The sequence below is a fragment of the Grammomys surdaster genome, unplaced genomic scaffold (genome assembly GCF_004785775.1).
Source record: "Grammomys surdaster isolate TR1022 unplaced genomic scaffold, NIH_TR_1.0 183, whole genome shotgun sequence".
Classification (NCBI taxonomy): domain Eukaryota; kingdom Metazoa; phylum Chordata; class Mammalia; order Rodentia; family Muridae; genus Grammomys; species Grammomys surdaster.
The window spans coordinates 3,136,911-3,157,990 of NW_021604628.1; the positions used below are offsets into that span (position 1 = coordinate 3,136,911).

Genomic DNA, 21,080 nt, shown 5'->3' on the forward strand with positions numbered 1-21,080 from the left:
ATCCAGATTTTCATAGTCTCATCCATAAAGATGAAGGTCTGATCTGCCTTCATCTACACTCAGAAGGTTATGTCTACCAGGACTGAACAAAATCCCAAGTCATGTCTCCCAAGTCTTAAACTGAAATACACATACTCACTTAAGATGCATGCAGCCCTGTGCAGCACTACTGTGTACAGTTCATACCTGATCCTTCACAGTAGACTGACTATGTGACCTCCTCACTCACCCAGCTAAAGAGAAACACATGTTTCCAATAAAAACTCCAACGCATCATATAGGGTCAGCTCCACTAACTGAAGAATGGTAGCAAGAAAACCGAGCAAGGCAAGTAGGAGACTTCTATATAAGAAACTGTATAGGTGACCAATGCCAATTGTCCCAAGTAAGCAAGACACTCACATGATTAAGTTTTACCAAAGACATCAGAGTCACGCCCACTGCATAGAGAAGCGAACAAGCCTCCCGTGATCTCACAGAATCATTCAGCAGCCACCTCTTGGAACCAACCCCAGAACATGAAGCTTTTATCAGTGTGTATGAAAAGTCAGGCTGTGCACCAGGGCCACGGGGATGATTTTGTCTCCACAACATCTGCAGACATTTGTTCTGCTTGTCTGCTCTGCCCACAGAACCGAGAATGGTAGAAATATTAGAAACATCTGCAGTACGTGGGCACCCCTCTGCACAGCATGGCAATACCAAGAAGGACACGCTGTACATGGCCCTCCTGTAAGATCAGTGCCTCTTAGAGCCACCCTCGCTGAGGAAGCTGGGCTTGTTGCAGAACAAGCGAGGGGTGGGGGGTGATTAGGGAAGGAGGGGGGATGAACACAGGAGAAGGCTGAAATAACAGCAAGGATACCTGAAAGGTCACTAGTACCAGCTTACCTAAACATACACATGTGCAGCCAGCCCCAGTTGCATGCTTTCTTTTATAAGAGTTGCTGTGGTCATGGTGTCTCCTCGCAGCAATGGAACAGTGACACAGACAAGAACAACGACTGCACACATAAGGCATTTAATACCAGTTTCTGCTTAGAATACGGTAAACTGGAACTTCTCCGTTCTTCCCCAGGAGGGGAAGGGACATTCTAAAACATCACAGCTTTTCTTGAAGACATCAGAGAGCCAAGGCTGGCTGTGAAGCACCTAAGGAAAGAGACTGAGACTTCCAGGCAGAGACGTGGGCAAGCATACTCAACTTGAGGCAGATGCTCAAAGCCATGGAAGCCAATCCCAACAAAGCAGATGGAGTGTGTACCAAGCCGCCAGGCCAGCTGCTGTGGAAGGCTGACTATGGAAGGAAGGTACAGCTCTACTCCCAGCTGGGATGTTCACTGCCACATGGGCTTATTCAAATTCTCAGAACATCAAAAAGATGAAAAGGAACAAGGAGAATGTTTGCTGTGTGAGAGACTGAAAGATCATTTTGACAGCAAAACAATAAACAGCAGCCAAACAAACAAACCTGGGTTTCCTTTAGGTCAGTTATTTCTAATAAGTGATAGTGACCAGAAGCCCTTGGGGTGCTTTTCCATACTCCAAACACCTGACACCTCTCCTAGCTTACTGAGATAGACTCCAGGATGAACGCACATGCACACGCACATCTGTAATTACCAACCCTGATATACAGCACTGTGTCTGAAAAGTTACCTACTTGTTACAATTCCAGCCAGTGCAAAGACAAATTGCTTTTCATCAGAATCAACCTCCTTGACATCCCCATCCAACGACTTCACAAAACTCTCCATCGTCTGACCAGTGATGTTGAAAAACTTCAATGCTTTGTCCTGAAAGTTAAAAAAAAAAAAAATGGAACTGTCACATCTTTCCACAGAAGCCAGGGTAACACCACCAGAATGGGAAAGCCACATAGGAGAGAGACATGGTGTAATTACAGAAGCAGTCATAAAGAAGCCTGTGCCACCACTCGATGCTCCCGGGAAGGGAAGCAGTCGATGCTGACACTCATACTTGGCCACAGTAGCAAAATCAGTGACTTTTGAGTGTTCAGCCCTTAAGGACACATCTGCATTAACCCCACACAGCCAGGGTCGGGAAACATCACAGAAGACTGGGTGGGAAGAATGTCGGACTTGAGGATAAAAGCAGCACTGCAAAAGCTGTCCTCTGGACATGACAGGACGGCTGCGCTGGTGACTCCCAGCAGCTGTGCTACCTTCACAAAGCAAGCCAGTCCACAACCTAGCACAGACAGGCTTACGAGGCGCTGTGCCTCACCCTGCCTCCCAGAGGAACAACTAACAGTAGATGGCTACTGGGCCAGCGCTCTTCAGGCCTGTGGGCACTGTAGGCCCATGCTCTAGTGGATGCTCTACACCCAGCCATGTGCAGGCAGCACTAATGGCCTTAGTGACATACAGATTACAAAGGAAGTGAACATAGGAAATCGAAGAGGACCTGGGTTATGTAACTGAGACATACTGAGCTCGCATGTGTGTATGTGTGTATAACATTGTCAAGATTTACTTAAAACCAGGGCATGTTTTAGAATGTAAAAGCAGAAAACAAAATCGTAGAGGACAGAACAGCATAAAGGAGCGTCCTGGGTGATAGAATACTCTAAGAGTGGGGATGGTCTCCCAACTAGAAGTTTTCTAAGAAACCAGTGAACCGTTTAAGTCCAGTGGGTAAATTGCAACATGGAAATAATCTTTATTTTTAAGGCAAAGTCTCATGCATCCCTGAAAATTACACTTTAATAAAGCTCAACAAACTGTTAAAGGACACTTAAGACCCACTACTGTGTGTGTTCTCTATGTGGTGACTAGTGTATCTCCGGCTTTCTTCCTCCCCTCCACTTCCATGCCTTCCCCAGAGTCAGACTCACTTGCCGTAGGTGCTCTCTTCCCTCAGCTGTCACTGTCACCTATGCCTGACACCATACCTGTTTACTCCCCCAGCCCCCACATGCCTCCTCCTTCCCCATCTGCCCCACAGAGCGCTGCCCCTCAGCCGCACCCTCATTCACTCACCGTCAAGGTAATCTCCTGTACGTGCACTCAAAGTACTTGCCCACTGCTTCAGGACAGGAGCCCTCCACTCGGTCACGGGACCTCCCTCCCCTTTCTCTTAAAGGAAGACATACTTCTCACTCCTACCTTTTTTGGTTTTGTTGTTTTGGTTTTTTGAGACAGAGTTTCTCCATGTAGCCCTGCTGTCCTAGACTTGCTCTGTAGACTAGGCTGGTCTCAAACTCACAGAGATCCTCTGCCACTGCCTCCTGGGTGCTGGGATTAAAGGTGTGTGCCACCATGCCCTGCGGGCCACTCTCTACCTTTGCTTCAAATGCTTCTTAAAGTGTCCTTAACATCTGCCATTCCTACCTACTCATCAAGGCCCATTTCAAATTCCTTTCCTTATGGGAAGTCGCTAGCATACATACATACACATAGTACTATATACTAGGTACATGTGTATGTCAAATTTCATATGTTTAATTTCTATCTTACCCATGAGGTAAAACACACATGAGCCCTGTGAACGCTGTTAGCTTTTTATGCATACATGAAGTGGTTAATATACAAAAACTCCTCCTGGGTGCTGGGACAGAACATGGCTCTTAATTTTACACATCCCCAGAGCACCAGGTGACACACTGAACACAGCAGGCATCTGGCCACCATCTGGTGAATGAACTTTACAAATCTGCAGCATGGCAGGACTCAGCAGTCAATGTCACAAGGCACATCCAACAGTGCTAGACAACTTACTCCTCCTAGAATGGCTCTGACGACTTCCTCGCTGCTAGAGACCCCCCAGAGGAGGGTGCAGGTGACAGCCCCCATCTGTGTGCAGTACTCTGCCTGCTGGAGGAGCTGCTGCTTTGCCTCATTTAGCTGCTGTCGAAGAGCCAGCTTCTCCTAAATTCACAAATAGAACAAGAGCACAGATATTAGCATTCAATCTCAGGAACCTCTCTCACTGTTCTCTTTCACAATGGTATTTATTAGAGAGAAAGCATTCAGGATTCTAGCCCTTATGAGTCACAATCCACATCTAAACAGTTAAGTTCCAAGCTTACAGAACAACACATGGCTGTTTCACAGCGTATGAAGGATAACTGCAAAGAGCTAAATTCATCCATACTAGTAAAGAGAAAACTAGAGGTGGCTTGGGTCCCAAGTGAGCACAGTCGCGCTGCCAGACTCTGGAACGACCTGACACACAGTCTGCACTGCACTGCATCTTTAATCAGGGAGCCTGTTGCGGCCAAAGATTCACTCAACTGGCAGACACCACACTGAGTTTAGAAAAAGAATTGTAAGAAGTCCCCTTCTAGGCCAATGGTTCTCAATCTGTGGGTCACAATCTCTTTGGGAGGAGGGGTGTCAACCAACACTTTCACAGGGTCACCTAAGACCATAAGAAAATAGAAATATTTACATTATGAGTCATAACAGTAGCAAAATTATAGTTATGAAGTAACAACAAAATAAATTTATGGCTGTGGGTCACGACCACACTGAGGAACTATATTAAAGGGCTGCAGTGTTAGGAAGGTTGAGAACCACTGTTCTAGAAAACATAAAGAGGAACTCCTCATGAGAGGGTCATCAAAGGTGCTGGCAATGTGAAAAGCATGTGTGGTCGTGAAGTGACATCAGATCACACCAGACCTAAGATCAGTCAGGAAAGCTGTGAAGGTTGGTACCCCAGACTCAGGCTCAGCACATGGATAACAAGACCATGGAGGCCAGGGAAGGTTCCTGGCCCTCCCTCCAGCAGCCCTGAGCACAGCTGCAGCTGGGCCAGACTCTCACAGCATCATTAAGGGAAGAAGAGAGCCATTGTCCTGATGGCCCTCTCAACAGGACATCCCGAGGAGTTCTCATCCTCCCTAGGGATCATGTTTCTCTGGTACTAAAGTTCCCTTTAAGGAGACAGCATTTCCTGAGAGATGAACAGGGATGGGAATATCCCTCAGTTATAGAGCACCTGCCTATCATACATGAGGCCCTGGGTTCTACCCCCAGCACTACCAAGGAGGGAGGAATAAACCAAAAATTATAAAAACCTAGGTAAATTCATTTATATCAAAGAGAATTAGTTCAACCACAATTCAAATTATACTAGATGATTGAGGGTTTTTCTTTTAAAGAAGTCAGTATTTAATAATAACGGGGTTTTTTCCCTAGGGTTTCAAGAGAATTGAGGGTGGGACTGGAGAGATGTCTCAGTGCTTACTGACTGCTCTTACAGAGGTCGCAGGTTCAATTCCCAGTACCTGCATTGTGGCTACCAATATCTGTAACCCTAGTTCTGGGGTTCTGACACCCTGTTTTGGCATCCGTGAATACCAGGCTCACACATGGTACACATAAATACATTCAGGCAAAATACCCATACATATATAATAAAAATCAGTAAAAAAAATCTAAGAATCTAAATTTAAAAGCATATGGTTTTCATGTCTGACTTAATGATCCTGCAGTCTGGACTCATGGACACATGTAACTGCACTGACAGACAGAGTAATGGTGTCATCATGGCATATCTCATGGACACATGTAACTGCACTGACAGAGTAATGATGTCATCATGGCATATCTCATGAACACATGTAACTGCACTGACAGACAGAGTGATGGTGTCATCATGGCACATCTCATGGACACATGTAACTACACTGACAGAGAGAGTAATGGCGTCGTCACGGCATATTCACAGGCACTGTGAACCTCTGTTGCCATGTTTTCCCTCCATCACAGCCATGGTCAATAGCGGAGATAATAAATACACCCGTGCCTGGTTGTTCTCAGCTCATTTCCCTCACTCTTACACAGGTCTGGATCCAGACCATGAAATGGCAGCAGCTGCATCCAGGGTGGGTCTTCCATCCCACACAGATCAAGGCGATCAAGACCATTTCCCACAGACATGAACTGATCTCCAACTGCTACTGTCTTTCTCAGCAATTCTAGGCTGTGTCACATCACAGCAGCATGCTGGTAAAGTGTCATGCTTTTTTAAGCTTACTGAAAGCATACTGGGAAAGGGGAGCCCCCTCCTTGTCTCAGACTCCAACATGTTTATGTCAAGTGTCCTCCAAAACACCCTGTCCTAGGTCAGCCCTCTCTCCCCAGCTCTGTAACGGGGGCAAAGAAAAACAGCAAGTAGCTAAGGGGATTAAAAACATTGTGTCCTTGAGAACAGCTAGAAGGTGACCTTTCCTACAGAGATTCTCATTGCTGATCCACAGTCTAATATGCCTGCACTGGGAAGGCAGGCACTGCACTAGATGGCAAGCCTCCCAACCAGTGGCTCCAGCTAGCTGCTTCTTCCCTGCTCCATCTCTTCTGAATGTGAAGCCTCCACTGGATGATGCTCCCTTTGCTCTCGATCAGGCTATACCAGTCATGTTTGATGATGTTATCTGTTACTTGCTATTTGTTCTTTCCCTTTTGGTTGCTACATACCCAATAAACCCATTTATCTGAAACTGCAAGTACAGAACTTTAAAATATATCACAATAAGATCCTGATCCATTATTTAAAATAAGGTAAACGTCAACCTTCCAACTTCAATTAGGCATGGCAGTACACACACAATCCTAGCACTCAGGAGTCAAAGGACAGAACTGGGGAATACACAGCCATATTCTGTCAAGGGGCGAAGGAGGGAGGCCATAGGCTGAGAAAAACTGCATCCAATTTGTATCAGGCCTGCCACGCACACCATACTGGTTCCAGATCCGCTGAGTCAGCCAACAGAGGCCTGAAGCTACCCCAGCAGACTTTTTTGTAGGTGCTCCCAGCTGAACTCAGTACCTCACTCTCATATAGCAAGCACTTTACCCTAAGCCATCCCCCAGCCGGAGTACAATAGCCATTTATACAGCATTTACATTGAATTAGAGAGCACAAATAACTTAATTAAGGCATATATGTGTAGGTTGCATGCAAATACTGAACTTATTCACAGAAGGGTCCCTAGGACTATCCACAAGAGGTCCTGGAACTGATTCCCCTTACATACTGAGGGACAACTGTATCTGAAAGAGGGCAAATAATCCAACCAAACAGCAAAGAAGTATTGGGTTCTGAGAATACTACAGTGGGAGAAAAATGTCATTCGTCTTACTCAGCTGTGACCCCTAAAACTAAAGAAATGACTGTCCTGGCAAGATAGACCACTAGTGTAAGGTGGCGCAAATGCAATGGAGGAAACCATCCTGTCCTGAGTGCTTCTCTTTATACCTAAAGCTTAGTCCATCTCTCAGCCCTCATCAGAGACACTTCTTTGTTAAGATGCCAACTGATTCAGAGACCTACCACCTGTCAACGTGCAGAATACTGTAGAGTGCTCAGCTCTAAACAGGACACCTATACTATACTATACACACACACACACACACACACACACACCATGTACCACTCAGAGACCATTGTGGAAGAGAGAGCAGAACAATTTTAAGAGCCTAGAGGAGTAGAATCTGAATCACAACAGAAGCTGCTGGCATGCACACATGGCATCTGCACACATGGATTCATGAACACACGGAGCTGGGGCTCCAGGCTTGCACAAAGTCAAGTCAGCCACAATCCCAGCATGGAGGGGGTGGAACTCAAGAGATTCTACCCCGGTCTGAAGAGCTATTAGCAACTGATGGCTGCTGGAGGAAAAAGAATCATTTTCTCCAGGGATAAGGCCCCTGAGGGACCTACAGATGGTCTCCTAGCGTGCACACAAGCCCACACTAAGTGGACTCTGGGTACTGAGAGAGCGAGCGAGACTGTGCGAGCTCAAGGGCACCGTGAAGCCAGGAGGGAGAGTGCTGCCGGGGTAGGAAAGCAAGTGGGGGTAGGAAAGCAAGTGGGGGCAAAGTGATCAGAGATGGATTGGATCCAAACGTACTATATGCATGGATGAATATCGCATAAAACATTGTTTTAACTTTTAAAACAATTATCAAATAAAGATCTCTTGTAAAATTTTTCTATAGTTCATTTCATATTTTAGCTAGATTATACTACCAGCTCATTTTCTTTAAGAGGTTTCTCGAAGGGCTAGAGAGATGGCTCATCAGTTAAGAGTATACACTGCTCTTACAGATGGCCTGGGTTCCATTCTTGTATAATAATAACAACAGCAAACTATAACTCAAGTTCCAGAGATTCTGGCACTCTTCTAGACTCCAGGGGCATCTGCACACACATGGTGCACATAAACTCACACAGGCGCGCACACACGCACACATACACACACACAAACTTAAAAATAAATAAACTTTTTAAAGTTTCTTGAATCACTGAATTAATGTTTCCATCAGCTTCCTTTTGAGCATGCTAAAAGTAGCAACTCTTTCCTAATAAATTAAAAATAGAGAAAATAAAATATTAACAGAAAACTGACAGTTCTCTCTTGGCTGATTTGCTAATGGGGAAAGGCACATCCCATGAGATAAAAGTGCATGGAGCCAAACATGCTGGTGAATGCCTTTCATTCCAAGCTCTTGGAGACTAGCTGGGACAGAAGATCGAGAGCTCAATGCCAGCCTAAGCTATATAGAGTTGAAGGCAGCTCAGGCTCCATAGCAAGACCCCATCTCAAAATAAAATCAATAAGATAAGTTAGAGGAGGAGGTGCAGCTGCAGCTGCCTTTCAGTAAGCACCTGTACTGAATGATACAAGGGCCAGGTCTCCAACACTCAAAGTATTATTGTGGACTAGAACACAGAAGTAGTCTCAGGCAGGAATCTAAATATTAGGCAAGAACAAGGACATAGGCTCCAGACATGAAAATGACCTTGGGCTAGGTCAGGGAAGTAGACTCATACACTTTGGTCATCCTGATAAGCCCTTAGAAACAGTGATCATGGGAATGTTCACATAAACATTGGGTTTAATGCCTTGCTTGTTCTTTGACTATTTGTGTTTACTGTCTTGCTTGTTCCTTGACTATTTGCATCTATTGTATTGCTAGGCCCTCAACCGAGAACTGACCTTAATACATGCATGTAATCAAAATGGTATAAAGGCATAAAGGAAGAGGGGGTATAGGATAGGGGGTTCTAGGGAGGGGAAATGGGGAAAGGGGATGACATCTGTATTGTAAATAAATAAAATATCCAATAAAAAAAGTATTATTGTTGTCACAGCATGCTGATACGCTCACCTTATTGGAAATGAGGGGATGGTTTAGCTTTGACTGTTTTTCTATTTCCAGTTAAGTTGAACAGTTCACTGGTTGAACAGGGATAAGCAAGCTGGCTATAATAAGGCCACTTGTCTCCTGCAGCTGTCTTTTCTGTAGTGCTGTCTGTGGTCCCTGCCCAGGCCTGTGCAGATCATGAGGCAGGACTAGAAGCTTATTTTAGAGCTGAGGAACCAGGAAAGAATCCAGCAACTAGGAGACTGAATTAGATTACTGCCAGTAAGTTCTTCAGTATGGGTAAAAATCATGAAAAGACAGGAATGACTGAACCTAGTATGTAAGAAAAGTATAGACTCTAAAACATGAGCATGCTGTGCACGTGGCAATTCCTGTGCCCCTTGGAGATGAAGACTCTTACACAAGGGCTTTGCTAAAGCTGCAGTGAAGTCACTTCCTCTCCTTCAACACAGCAACACAGTCGAATCACTGGAAGAAAAGAGCTGGGACTGGATACCTGCTCTTGGAGTGCCGAGGCCTGCCAGGGGAGGAGTCCTGGCAACAGCAAAAGGTCTCGGTGCTGCGGTAGAGGCACAGCTGTTGCTGTGTTTGTTTATTAAACAGGCAGATCTCGAAGTCACTATGTAACAGAGGATGATCTTAAATTTCTGACCTTCCTGCCTCCAACTTCCAAGTATGAGGTGTATACCACCATGCCCATTCTATTCAGTACCAGAGATCAGACCCAAGGCCTCGTTCACCACCCCACATAAGTGGGACATGCCTGCTCACAGTGTGTCCACCCACGAGCCTTTTAGTACTGAGCTGGTGCATTGTTAGTCTTTCATCACTGACAAATGCCTGACAGAACAATGAAAAAGGACAAAAACTGTCTTTTCCATCAGTTTCAGGGCAGTCAGTTGTGGAACAGTCAGACTGTTCCACAGCTGTAGTCAGGACAGGACAGGACAGGACAGGACAGGAGAGCAGAGCAGAGTTGCTCACCTCATGGACACCAGCAAGCAGAGAGAGAGAATGGTCCCATGCTTTCTCTTTCTTACCCTTTTGTCTATCTGGGTTCTCAGACTATTGTATGACACAAGCAGGGTTCAAAGTAGCCATTCCCCACTTACTCACCACTAGAAATACGACCACAAGCACAGCAGAAACGTACCCACAAATGTCCTTGGTATTTCTCAGTCCAAGTTGACAATCACGATTAACTAACACAAGTGCACCCTCTGTCAACCTAACACCCAAACATATCTCTTAAAACTATACCTAATTCCCAAAGATTGCAACAAGGCCATAATTAATAACACATAACAGAACCATTCTATGTATACCCTAAAGTATTTTAATTCATTTCCTCAGCATCTCAATAGTTCCAGCACTGCTCAATAAGACAAATACAGTTTCCTGAGACCCAAGACAAGTTCTCACCTGTGAGCCCCTATAAGGTCAAAAAGAAAGTTTTGCATATCCCAAGTACACAGTAGAATAAAAACCTCCAATTCAAAAGGGGCACAAGGAAAGGAGCAAGGAGACCACAGCAAGATAGGAATCAGCAGAGCAAGTGTAAGCGCCTACAGTTCCATGGCTGAGATATGCAGTGGTGTTATCTGGGGGCCAAAAGGCTGAGGGAAGCCATCCCTCCTGCCCTCCTGTCTAGAGCTTTCCTTGGCAGACAGTTCACACTTGTAGCACCTTCAGTGTCCTGGAGTCTCTGCTCCGTCTCACACCCACTTCTCTCCCAAGGGCTACCTCCAAGTACTCTCACGTCTGTCACACATCATCCGGCCTCCCCAGCATTCCTTGAATCTGAGCAGACGCCTCTATGAGCTGTCGTGCATACACAGCATCAGATGGAGGACATCAATGTCTACCACCAGCTTAAGATATAGCTAAGCCCCAGAGAAGACAAATGCATTGACTGTTCTAGTCCAGGTCCATCGCAACAGTCCCGAGCACAGTCTTTACTTCTGGATGTCTATAGTCATTCTGGTCTTATGACTTCCTCCCCCAAGATCATGCAGAAGTAATATTCACAGAATTTTAACCCGTGCTGGACTATGAGTATCTGGGTAACTAAGGTTAGAAAAACTCAAAGAGGGCATGACCATATTACAGCTGAGTAGATCCGTTCTTGTCTAACATGCACAAGGACCAAGGTTTGATCTCGAGCACGTGCTGTGTAGACCAGACTGGCTTCAAACTCACAGAGATCCTCCTGCCTCTCTGCCTCCTGGGTGCTGGGATTAACACCAGGTTGTACTCTTGATTGTAGAGTGAGTCTGCTCTCTGCCATCACTGGGCTGCCTCAGGTACCTGTTCTACTGTCCTGGTACATACAGTGGTGCTAATCTCTAATGATTATCCATTTATTGGTCCCAATTTTAAATGTGATTTTTTTTTCAAGCCAGCTTTTTAAATTTTTCTAGTCTGTTTTTCGCTCTCAGTGTTCATTGTACATCAGGCTAAAAGTGGGCAACAAAACCACCGTGAAAGCCCGAATGCTAGGCTGTCTTAAACTTTCCTTTTCCAGGGACTGGTAAGATGTAAGTACAGCAGACCCACAAAGACCACTGTGAAACTGTTTCTTCTAAATATGACAGGAAAGCTATACCACTGTAGTACCTATAAGATGGTTGCCTTCAAAAGACCTGAACGATTCCAACATCAGCTGACATACTAACGTGAATGAGGAAAGCTCACAGGGCCGACTTCTAAATGAAAAACTACAAGCAACCTACACGTGCTAAGAGAGGGAGAATTAGTTTTACCGAGGAAAGAGACCCCAAATTGACTATCCATGCCAAGTGGTCAATCCTAGAGCCATATACAAGCAACAATAAACATTCTCAGCAAGTTGCATTTATATATGTATTCATTTATATACTGATATATGTATACTTCAACTTTATGTAATTCACACAAAACCTAATCCCCAGGTTTAAGAATAAACCATATTCTGCTTACTCAATATTAAAATACAAGCCAGCTCTACCAGTTTTCAAAACCTCTGCTATAGCCACAAAATTTCAGAATTCCTTAGCACACAGGCAGTACGGCCCTGGACCAGCTATTCAGTCGCTTGTACAATAGTAATACCCGCTGATTTCCCTGTGATCGCAGCACATGAGACACAAAGGCTGTGTGCCTGTGAGCACAAAACAAATATCCAAAGCGTACTAGCTGTAATTGCTCTGAACTACTACTGCTTTATTATTTTAAAATACAAGCCCAAAATTCTACGTGGAAGCACAGAACTAGATTTATAGTAGATGAATTAATATATGTCACCCTGTTGTAAAAATATGTTCAAAAAATATTATAGGGACTAGAGAGATGGCTTGGCAGTTAAAAGCGCTTGCTGCTCTTGCAGAGGACCTGGGTTCAGTTCTAGCACCTACATGGCAGCTCACAGTGATCTAGAACTCCAGTTCCAGGGGATCTGACACCTTCTTCTGGCCTCTGGGGAAATCAGTCCCACACATGCTGGACAGACATACATGTAAGAAAAATACTTGTACATATAAAATAATTTTTATAAAGAAAAAGATAGTTTCCCCAATAATAAAATAAAACATAATTAGTTATTTTCTAAGTATCAATAAGTCATAACCAAATTAATTAGAAATATTTCTAACTTAGTATATCACCAATTGTAAGTTATTTGCTTCCAGATTCTTACCATGTTATAAGAATGTACAATAAAGCAGACTTGTTTTGTTTTGTATAAGCAGGGTCTCCCTATGTGGCTCTGGCTGCCCTGGAACTCACTATGTAGACCAGACTGGTCTCAAACTGACAGAGATCCACCTGCCTCTGCCTCCTGAGTGCTGAGATAAAGGTGTGCACCATCATGTTCAGCTGAAGCCGACTTTTAAATATAAAAGTTAAAAGGTGGCCAGTGAGATGCTCATTGGGTAAAAGTACTTGCCACCAACCCAAAACCCACATGGGGAAGAAAAGAACCAATTCCCACAAGTTGTCCTCTGAACTCCATACAAAGTGAAGCATGCACAAGCCTGCATAATACACACAAACATTCACACCAGTCTCTCACACCCACGAACTCTAAATGTACAAAAAAAAAAAAAGTACACTAAAAGGAAGTGAATGGTCTACCTGTTAAATGGTTATAAACTCTATTAAGAGTTCATCTACCTTCAAACCTACTCAAAAGCCACATCTAACTAACCCTCCTGAGGGCTAACAGAGACAACGTGAGCTCAGTTGCTCCTCAGGAGCAAAGGCAGGAAAGCAACAGTGCCTGGACCCAACCCCTGCAGGCACCTCGCCCAAGAGCCTACCTTCTTCTCCCTCCCACTGTCTGCCTGTGCAGTTTCTAGCCGGGCTTTGAAGTGTTCACGGTCCAATCTCAGCTGCTCTAATTCTTGTTCTTTTCTTTCCAGGTCTAGAAGAGACAGAAAAAAAAATTTAAGACATATCAAACCACATACAACATTCTTTTGTTTTTGTTTTTCAAGACAGGGTTTCTCTGTGTAGCCCTGGCTGTCCTGGAAACATACAGCATTCTTATAGTCCTGTGTCTAAGCTCTCTTCCATTTTTCAAGCCATACTAGAAATACTTTTTGTGGAGGGGGTGGGAATGGATGCTGGAGAGTGAACCCCGTCCCATCCCATGCACACTAAGCACAACATGGTACTGAACTGCCTCTAGCTCTGAAAGAAATTCTCCTGCTATCTTACTTTGTGATTTTAAGACCTCATTTACTGCCAGACGGGTACTCAAAGCTTCAAGAAAATGAGTTATTTAAAGTACTGAAGGCAGAGCTGAGAAGCTTGACTATCTCATGGCACAAACGTGTGTCTGTGCCATAAAAAGCAGAAGGCATCTCATGAGTGGCTGGTGCCAGCAGGAGCTGACTCACAGAGCAAGTCCCACCAACTGGCAGACTGACTCAATGGAACAACTACAGTAGTACTCAATGAAGGCGGGAAGCAGCAGAGATCAAGACAAGAACACGCTACAGTGAGGGGGTAGTGACGATGGAACACTTCCTCTCCACCAGCATTTAGCTGATGAGTCAAATGGCCAACAAAAAACTCAAAAGACACCCACATCAATAAACCAACGAGAAGCATATTATCAACTTTAAATACCGTCATACTGCAGAAATACCACTGTTCAAAACAATTGGGTACTTAATTAAAAATTTTAAGAGTCTGATCTCAAGGCTAAGAAATCAAACTCTTTTTTTGCCAATATATATACAATACATATACAAGCCTAATATGCTAGGCTCCCAGGGGGCTTGGGCCTGGTTCATGGAGTTTGTGATTCCATGAGTTTATTAGGTGAACCTCAGAACTTACATTTCTTTTCCATGAGGTAATTCTTTCCTATTAATACTTTCATGGCCGTATCTACTACATTTGGCCCCTTCCCCCCCCATTATCCACTTTCATGCCCCTCCCCTTCCTGATGGTCACCTTACTGCCAAGAAGCCTCCTCTTACTCCCACGGCTTGTGGCTGCTGTTGAGTTTAATTCCTGTTGCGTGAAGCACAGGCGATTTACCGGTGACTACACCACTGAGGAGAGTGACTCCTCTTCCTCCTACAACCAGTAGCTGCCAATAGCTCCTCAGGGAGGGGTAAAGAGAAGGTACATTTCTTGTTTTAAGATTTATATGTGGGGACTGGAAAGATGGCTCAGTGGTTAAGAACAGAGGCTGCTTTTGCAGAGTTTTGTTCCCAGAACCCACATGGCTGGCAGCTTACAACTGCCTGCAACTCTGACTCCCACTTCTGATCTTCTCAGTACCAAGCATGAGCATGGTGCACAAACATACATACAGGCACTCACACACACACACAAGAGAAGAAATCCTTTCTCTCCTGTATGTTTTGCCTGCATATATGTATCTGTACCGTGCTCACACCTGGTGTCAATGGAAGCCAGGAAACAGTGTCAGATCCCCTGGGACTGGAGTTGCAAACAGTTGTGGGTTACCGGTACTGGGACCCAAATCCTAGTCCTCTGCTAGAGCAGCAAGCCATCTCTCCAGCCCAAAGAAATTCAATTTCTAACAAGGTTCCTAGGTGAGGCTTTAAGGGAATTACACTTCAAACCCAACTACTTCAAGTCAGCAGCCTCAGCTCTCTCCACCAGCAGCAGGAGAGGAACACACCGTGGACAAAAGAGCTCAGCTCCAGCAATGGGAGCATAAACGAAGGGTAATGGAACCTGAGTAAGGAGAGTACCCCTGGGAACATATGGAAGACCATACATGCCTCCACCTCAAGGAGAAAAGGTTTACAGGCTGATAATCAATCATGTGCAAGCAAAGGAAGGGGCAGGCTTTGTACTCCAAAGGTCTGAAAAGGCAAAGGGACACTTACACCAAAAACTCCAAGGACTGCCTAGAGCCACTTGGCATCCCAAGCATTCTGGAGAAAGAACAAGGAAAGTGTCTACATTTCCTTGAGACCCTGTCCAAGAAGGAAGATTAGAACCCAAAGGTCAACAACAAGTTGGAGATTATGAAACTGGCTGGCAAGATCCCTTCACATTTCCTAGAAGCATGCAAGCCTCACTGGGCTATTTATTCTCCCCTACGTCAGAGCTCTCTTCCCTGACTTTTCAGGTATGTCATACCATATGAACTCTCCTTTGTCCCACTAATCCTGACCACCCAGGAAACCAAAGACCAATGGGCCTTTATGCCTTAAAATAACACTGTTGACTATACATAAAACCGTGTTCAATGTTACCTATATCTACATATATGTATAAGTATATGTGAACTATGAAATACATAATATACAATCAGACAGAAACTAAATAACTAAAACTATCAGTTGTTTCCATATTTTCTCTTTGCAACTAAGTCCTAAAGTCTGCTTCTATTATTAAACTTTGCTACTCAAACACAGCCAAAAGGAGGGAGGTAATTAAATCTCTACAAATCTTGTCATGTAAAAATATATAGAAACCAATTTTAACCACCCAACACTTTCATCATAGTAAATTCCTCTGTGTAGCTTTATGTGAACTGCTGCAGGTTTTCATACCAAAGCAACAGGTTCAACAAGGCCCTTGTCACAATATGAAACCCAGAAAATTCCAGGCCACCCTGCTCAAGAGACTGTCCATCCCTACAGCAGTCGTATCAGCTGTGTCAGACCACCGCCTAGTGGCCTGATGGGACCATTGCAACCTACCCCCACAGCTCGGACATGAGATCATCGAGTTTTGTTGCACCGCAAGTGCTTCGGAAAGTGTACAGAATGTTGTAGACACTACCTAAATATTTTCACACAAGTTATCACTTTTTTATACATTCTTCACCTTTCTGCTTGGTCAGAAAAATACACCTTCAGTTAAAACAAAAGAGCTCCCTTTAGAACATACTGCTTTTGTTTCTAGGGTTTTGTTTGTTTGTTTTTCAAGATGGGGTTTCTCTGTGTAGCCCGGGCTGTCCTGGAACTCACTCTGTAGACCAGGTTGGCCTGGAACTCAGAAATCCGCCTGCCTCTGCCTCTCAAGTGCTAGGATTAAAGGCATGCGCCACCACTGCCTGGCTAGAACATACTGCTTTTAAGTCAGGTGGTGGTAGTAAAGTCAGGTTGTGGTAGTGCACACTTTTAATCCCAGTACCCAGCAGACAAAAGCAGGCTGATCTCTGAGTTCAAGGCTAGCCTAGTCTACATGTTGAGTTCCAGGATAGCCGGGACTATACAAAGAAACCCTGTCTGGAGGTCAGGGGACAGGGGAAATATACTGTCTTTGGCCAGGAGTGGTAGTGCATGTCTTTAATCCCAGCATTTAGGAGGCAAAAAGCAGATCTCTATGAGTTCCAGGCCAACCTGGTCTACACAGCATCTCTAAAACAGTCATTAAAAATAATACATAAGAAAAACACAAGAAATATATTGCCTTTGCAAATGCTTTAAGTCTACATTAAGAAATAATGTAGACAATGCAGTGACTGATTCACAGAACAGAAACATCTTACACAAACTCTATATGAAAACAAGGTGTCTGTCACCCAGCCTAGCTGCTTTTGGCACTCAAAACAGGAGAATCTCTGGCGACATAACTGGGTAGAGGGCGGCACACTAGACAGACTTAGGAACATAGGGAAGCCATCTCTTCCACAGACATTAAAAATAATACATAAAATGACTATTTCAACAGCAATACTCTGGACAACTATCTTTATATAGCTCTGGCTTTGTTTGGGGGTTAGAACAAAGTCTCACTGTATTTTCCAGAATCCGGCTGCCTCACCCTCCCCAGGGCTGGGATTATAGGTGTGCGCCACACATAGCCTGATAGGTTTTTGAAATTTTTGGGTGGTGTCAGTAGCTGGTTTTTTGAATGCAGATCAGAAACATTCAGATCACACTGGGATCCAGTTTCTCTTCCCCTGTTACCTGGCATGTCTATAACATGCCATCAGTTGTTTTCCATTAATGTGAAATACTTTTTACCACAACAGCTGTCTGAAAACACAAATACTTTTAACTACCCGTTAACTTTTTCCTTCCCAGTACTCTGGAAGCTTCAGAGAGATGAGTGAATACTGACAAGTATTCATTCCATCTTTACTTTGAGCTGAGGCTTGGGTGGTATGCTCGCTTCCCAGCACATGAAATGTATGTCTCACCGTCTGCAGACTTCCAAACCCAAGTGCAAGTTAGCAGAGCCAAACTCACTGTGAAACCTTGACAGGCAGACCTGTTCCTTGCCTCTTTCTGCCCAGCATTCCCTGGATTCAGAAGCACTTTGGGAGGCTCTACCTCCACCTGCACATGGCCTGTTCTTCACACAGTCTTCCCTTTCTGGCCTTCCTAAATCTTCACAGACCTCTGTGACCACGTTTAAAACTCTCCTGACAAGAAAGTCATATTGGACTAGAGCCCAACAGGTCTCATTTTACCCCTTTTTCCAAAGTCCCATTCTGAGGACCTGGGGACTATACTTGAAGATATCTTTTCAGGAAAATACTTGACAGATATCTCTGCAACATGCCAGGGTTTCATGAGACTGTCAGCCCTTCGTGAGGCATTCCTACTCACATGGTTCTCCAAAGCAAACAGACACCTCCAGAATGATTCTACATCCGATGTTTCCCAGAAATAAGCTGTTGCAGTAGCTCAAAGGCCCCAGAGCTAAGGACCCAGCTCTGGGCCACTATTCCAGAGGAGCTGTTAAGTAGCTCAGGTGCATAGAATAATCCAGTGAGCCACAGAAGACGACATACGTGTACCTGTTGAACACTGTTTTAGTCTAGCCAATTTGTTTCCATGGTGGGCAGACTGTACACTGCACAATCTGCATTTTCCAACATGCTGAACTAAAATCCATTTGCCTACCATACCAAATGTTGTCCCCTCTCTCTTGAATAAACTACTTCTAGGATGTCTTTTAATTGTCCTCTAAGTCTACTCCTCCATAAAGCTGCTTTGGCTTCCCCCAGCCAACTCTCTTGGAATTCTGGTGGCCTTTTACAGTTAGGTGGCATCTGTGAACACCTCCCCTTACACTGTCTTTGTTTTTCTTTCTTTTTTTCTATTGTTCTCCAAGATGACAACCATCTGGTGTACATGTAGATTCTTCCAGTAACCAGTAGAGGGCCCTTGTGGACTGAGATCCTAAAGCTCACAGGATGTTATAGTAGTATCTAAAAATCCCAACCATCCTGCCCTGTTTGAAGTCACAGGACTCTTGGATGTAAGGACAATCTGGATTTGGTATTTCACCGCACCCTCCAGAGGGTTATCTGGCTGGGTAGACAGGCATGTCCTTCCTCACCATTCCATGGGCATCCCTTCCTAAATATCCAGTTGAAGAGACCAGCCTTCCCTGATTGATGAAGACCATTCTTCAGCCTAGGACATATAAATAGCCGTGCCCCCTGCTAGAACTGCCAAACAAGCTCTTTAACCTATGAAGGCTCTGCTCCTTTGAAGTTGGCTCTGCCCAGGACTCAGCTAACTCTCCACCGCACTCACTGTAATTATGGACAATTACAGAGGAGCTCAGTCATGGTCTCTGTCCTAGGAGCTGGATGGTCTGAGATGATAACCGAAAGCCCCAGTGCCCTCACTCTCCCTGTCTCAACTGAGACCTCCACACAATCAACAGCAGTGCAGGACTCCTCCTTTACCTGACCCTTTCTCCAGTGCTCAACACTGACCAGTACTGATAATGTCCTCACGGAGTATTTTCTATTTACACACTTTCCCAAGTTCGCGGTGTGCTAGTGTCTGAGCCACAACTGAAGCTGCAGGTCTGTGAATCTGCCAGAATGCTCTCTCCAGCACGCTAGGAGCGCAAGAAGCTTCTCGGCTGGAGAACACTTCCTCCAACATTCCTACAATACAGGTACCAAACAAACCATTTAGAATGATTACGTCATCTCAAACTTGCCACGTCCTTGGAGACTTGTGGGGGAGAAGTAAGAGACCTAGGGATCTTACTCAGGGCCAGTACATAACCAGGCACGTGCTCTAATGTTCTCAGACGGGTGATTTATCGTTGCAGAAAACACACTGGAATGCCGGTCAGCATGTAGGACAGATGTCACAGATGTCCTGCCCATCCGTATTCCAATCATGCTTGACCCTGACCTCCAAGGTTGTGCCTTCCCTGCATCACCAGAACCTATCATGTTTTCTCATGATCCCACCCATCTGGTCAGAGGGAGTTCAGTGGAGCCTAGAACTCGCCCTGAGGGATACGCTCCACCCGACCAAGCCTTCTGACTCATCTGCTGCTCAGATTTAAGCCATCCTCCAAAACATACCACTTGATCAAAATTTTAGTGTCAGTCCATTTAGAGGGTCCAAACACCTCTGACCTCAACCAAACCCCTCCCATCCTCCATGAACACCCCACCCCCACTGCTCTACTTCTGCTGTCCCTGCGTCCTCCACAAGCAGGACAACCATCTGATGAGTCCAAAAACCAATCCTTACTCCATTTGTGACTGTCACACATCTTTCCTTTTCCTTCTTAAAATAAATGGTGTTTTGCAGGGAATAAGAGAGTAGCTCTTTCGGAGGACCTGGGTTCCATCCCCAGCACCTATATAGAGCTCACAACTGTAACTCCAGTAGCAGAGGAGCCAACACCCTCTTCTAATTTCCTCAGGCACGTGGCACACACACATGCATTCAGGCTACATGTCCAGACATATAAAATCATAATATTTTACAAAAAAGAAAGCATGCCTTTTCCTCAGTGTTGATTCTTTAAAGATGTTTAGACAAGACACTGCTTACCTACCCAGCTTCTCACAGGCAGGACTCAGGCTAGCTCAGAATCATGTTCAGCAAGCTATCTGATACCTATCTCATCTGCTCAGGCACTTGGGAGGCAGAAGCAAGTAGATCTCTGTGAGAGAAAGGCCAGCCTGATCTACATAGAGAATCCCAGGACAGCCAGGGCTATCAAGTGAGACCTTGTCACAAAAAAAGAAAGAGAATTCAAGAGCAAAAACTAGATAAAGGGTACTGTAGAAGGCCATCTCCTCAACCTTGCTTTGGCCAGAAAAGCAGGGGTAGTCAGGGTAAGCCTAAGTTGAAAGTTTACAGTGACCTCCCTGGAAGAAAAGGACATGTAGCTCTCTATTAGGCTTTGCCTAATAGAGAGCTCATGTCTGGGTAGTCAGAGCTGCTCTGGGCAAGGCTTCCCCATCAGTAGAAAGGCTTCACCGGCACAGAAGATCTAGTTAGGTCCTGGCATACATAGCAGCTGTTTGCTAGCTGTCTTTAACTAACCTACGGACAAGGAGCAGCTATTGTAACAGCCTAACTCCAGAAGTAGAATGATAGAATCAGACAAAACTGACCAGGCTGGGAACAGTAAACCCTGCCTGGAGGAGGTAAGTTGAAGGACCCCCACCAAAACAACAGAGATGACAGCAGGCTAGTAAAGTCAGAAGGCATCTCCAGAGCTCGCTGGAGGTACAGCTCCAAG

The 21,080-nt window shown here is 44.9% G+C and overlaps 1 protein-coding gene across 1 annotated transcript in view; it reads right to left on the minus strand.

Annotated features, from left to right (window-relative positions):
• The window catches only part of Hsf2bp (heat shock transcription factor 2 binding protein), a 79,277-nt gene that overhangs the window by 54,157 nt on the left and 4,040 nt on the right, over positions 1 to 21,080 (minus strand). Inside the window, exons 3-5 of the mRNA XM_028767973.1 lie at positions 13,439 to 13,542; positions 3,741 to 3,890; positions 1,664 to 1,796 (exon numbers count right to left, since the gene is read on the minus strand). Coding sequence (XP_028623806.1) covers positions 1,664 to 1,796; positions 3,741 to 3,890; positions 13,439 to 13,542 — 387 coding nt within the window. The remainder of the gene's footprint in view (positions 1 to 1,663; positions 1,797 to 3,740; positions 3,891 to 13,438; positions 13,543 to 21,080) is intronic.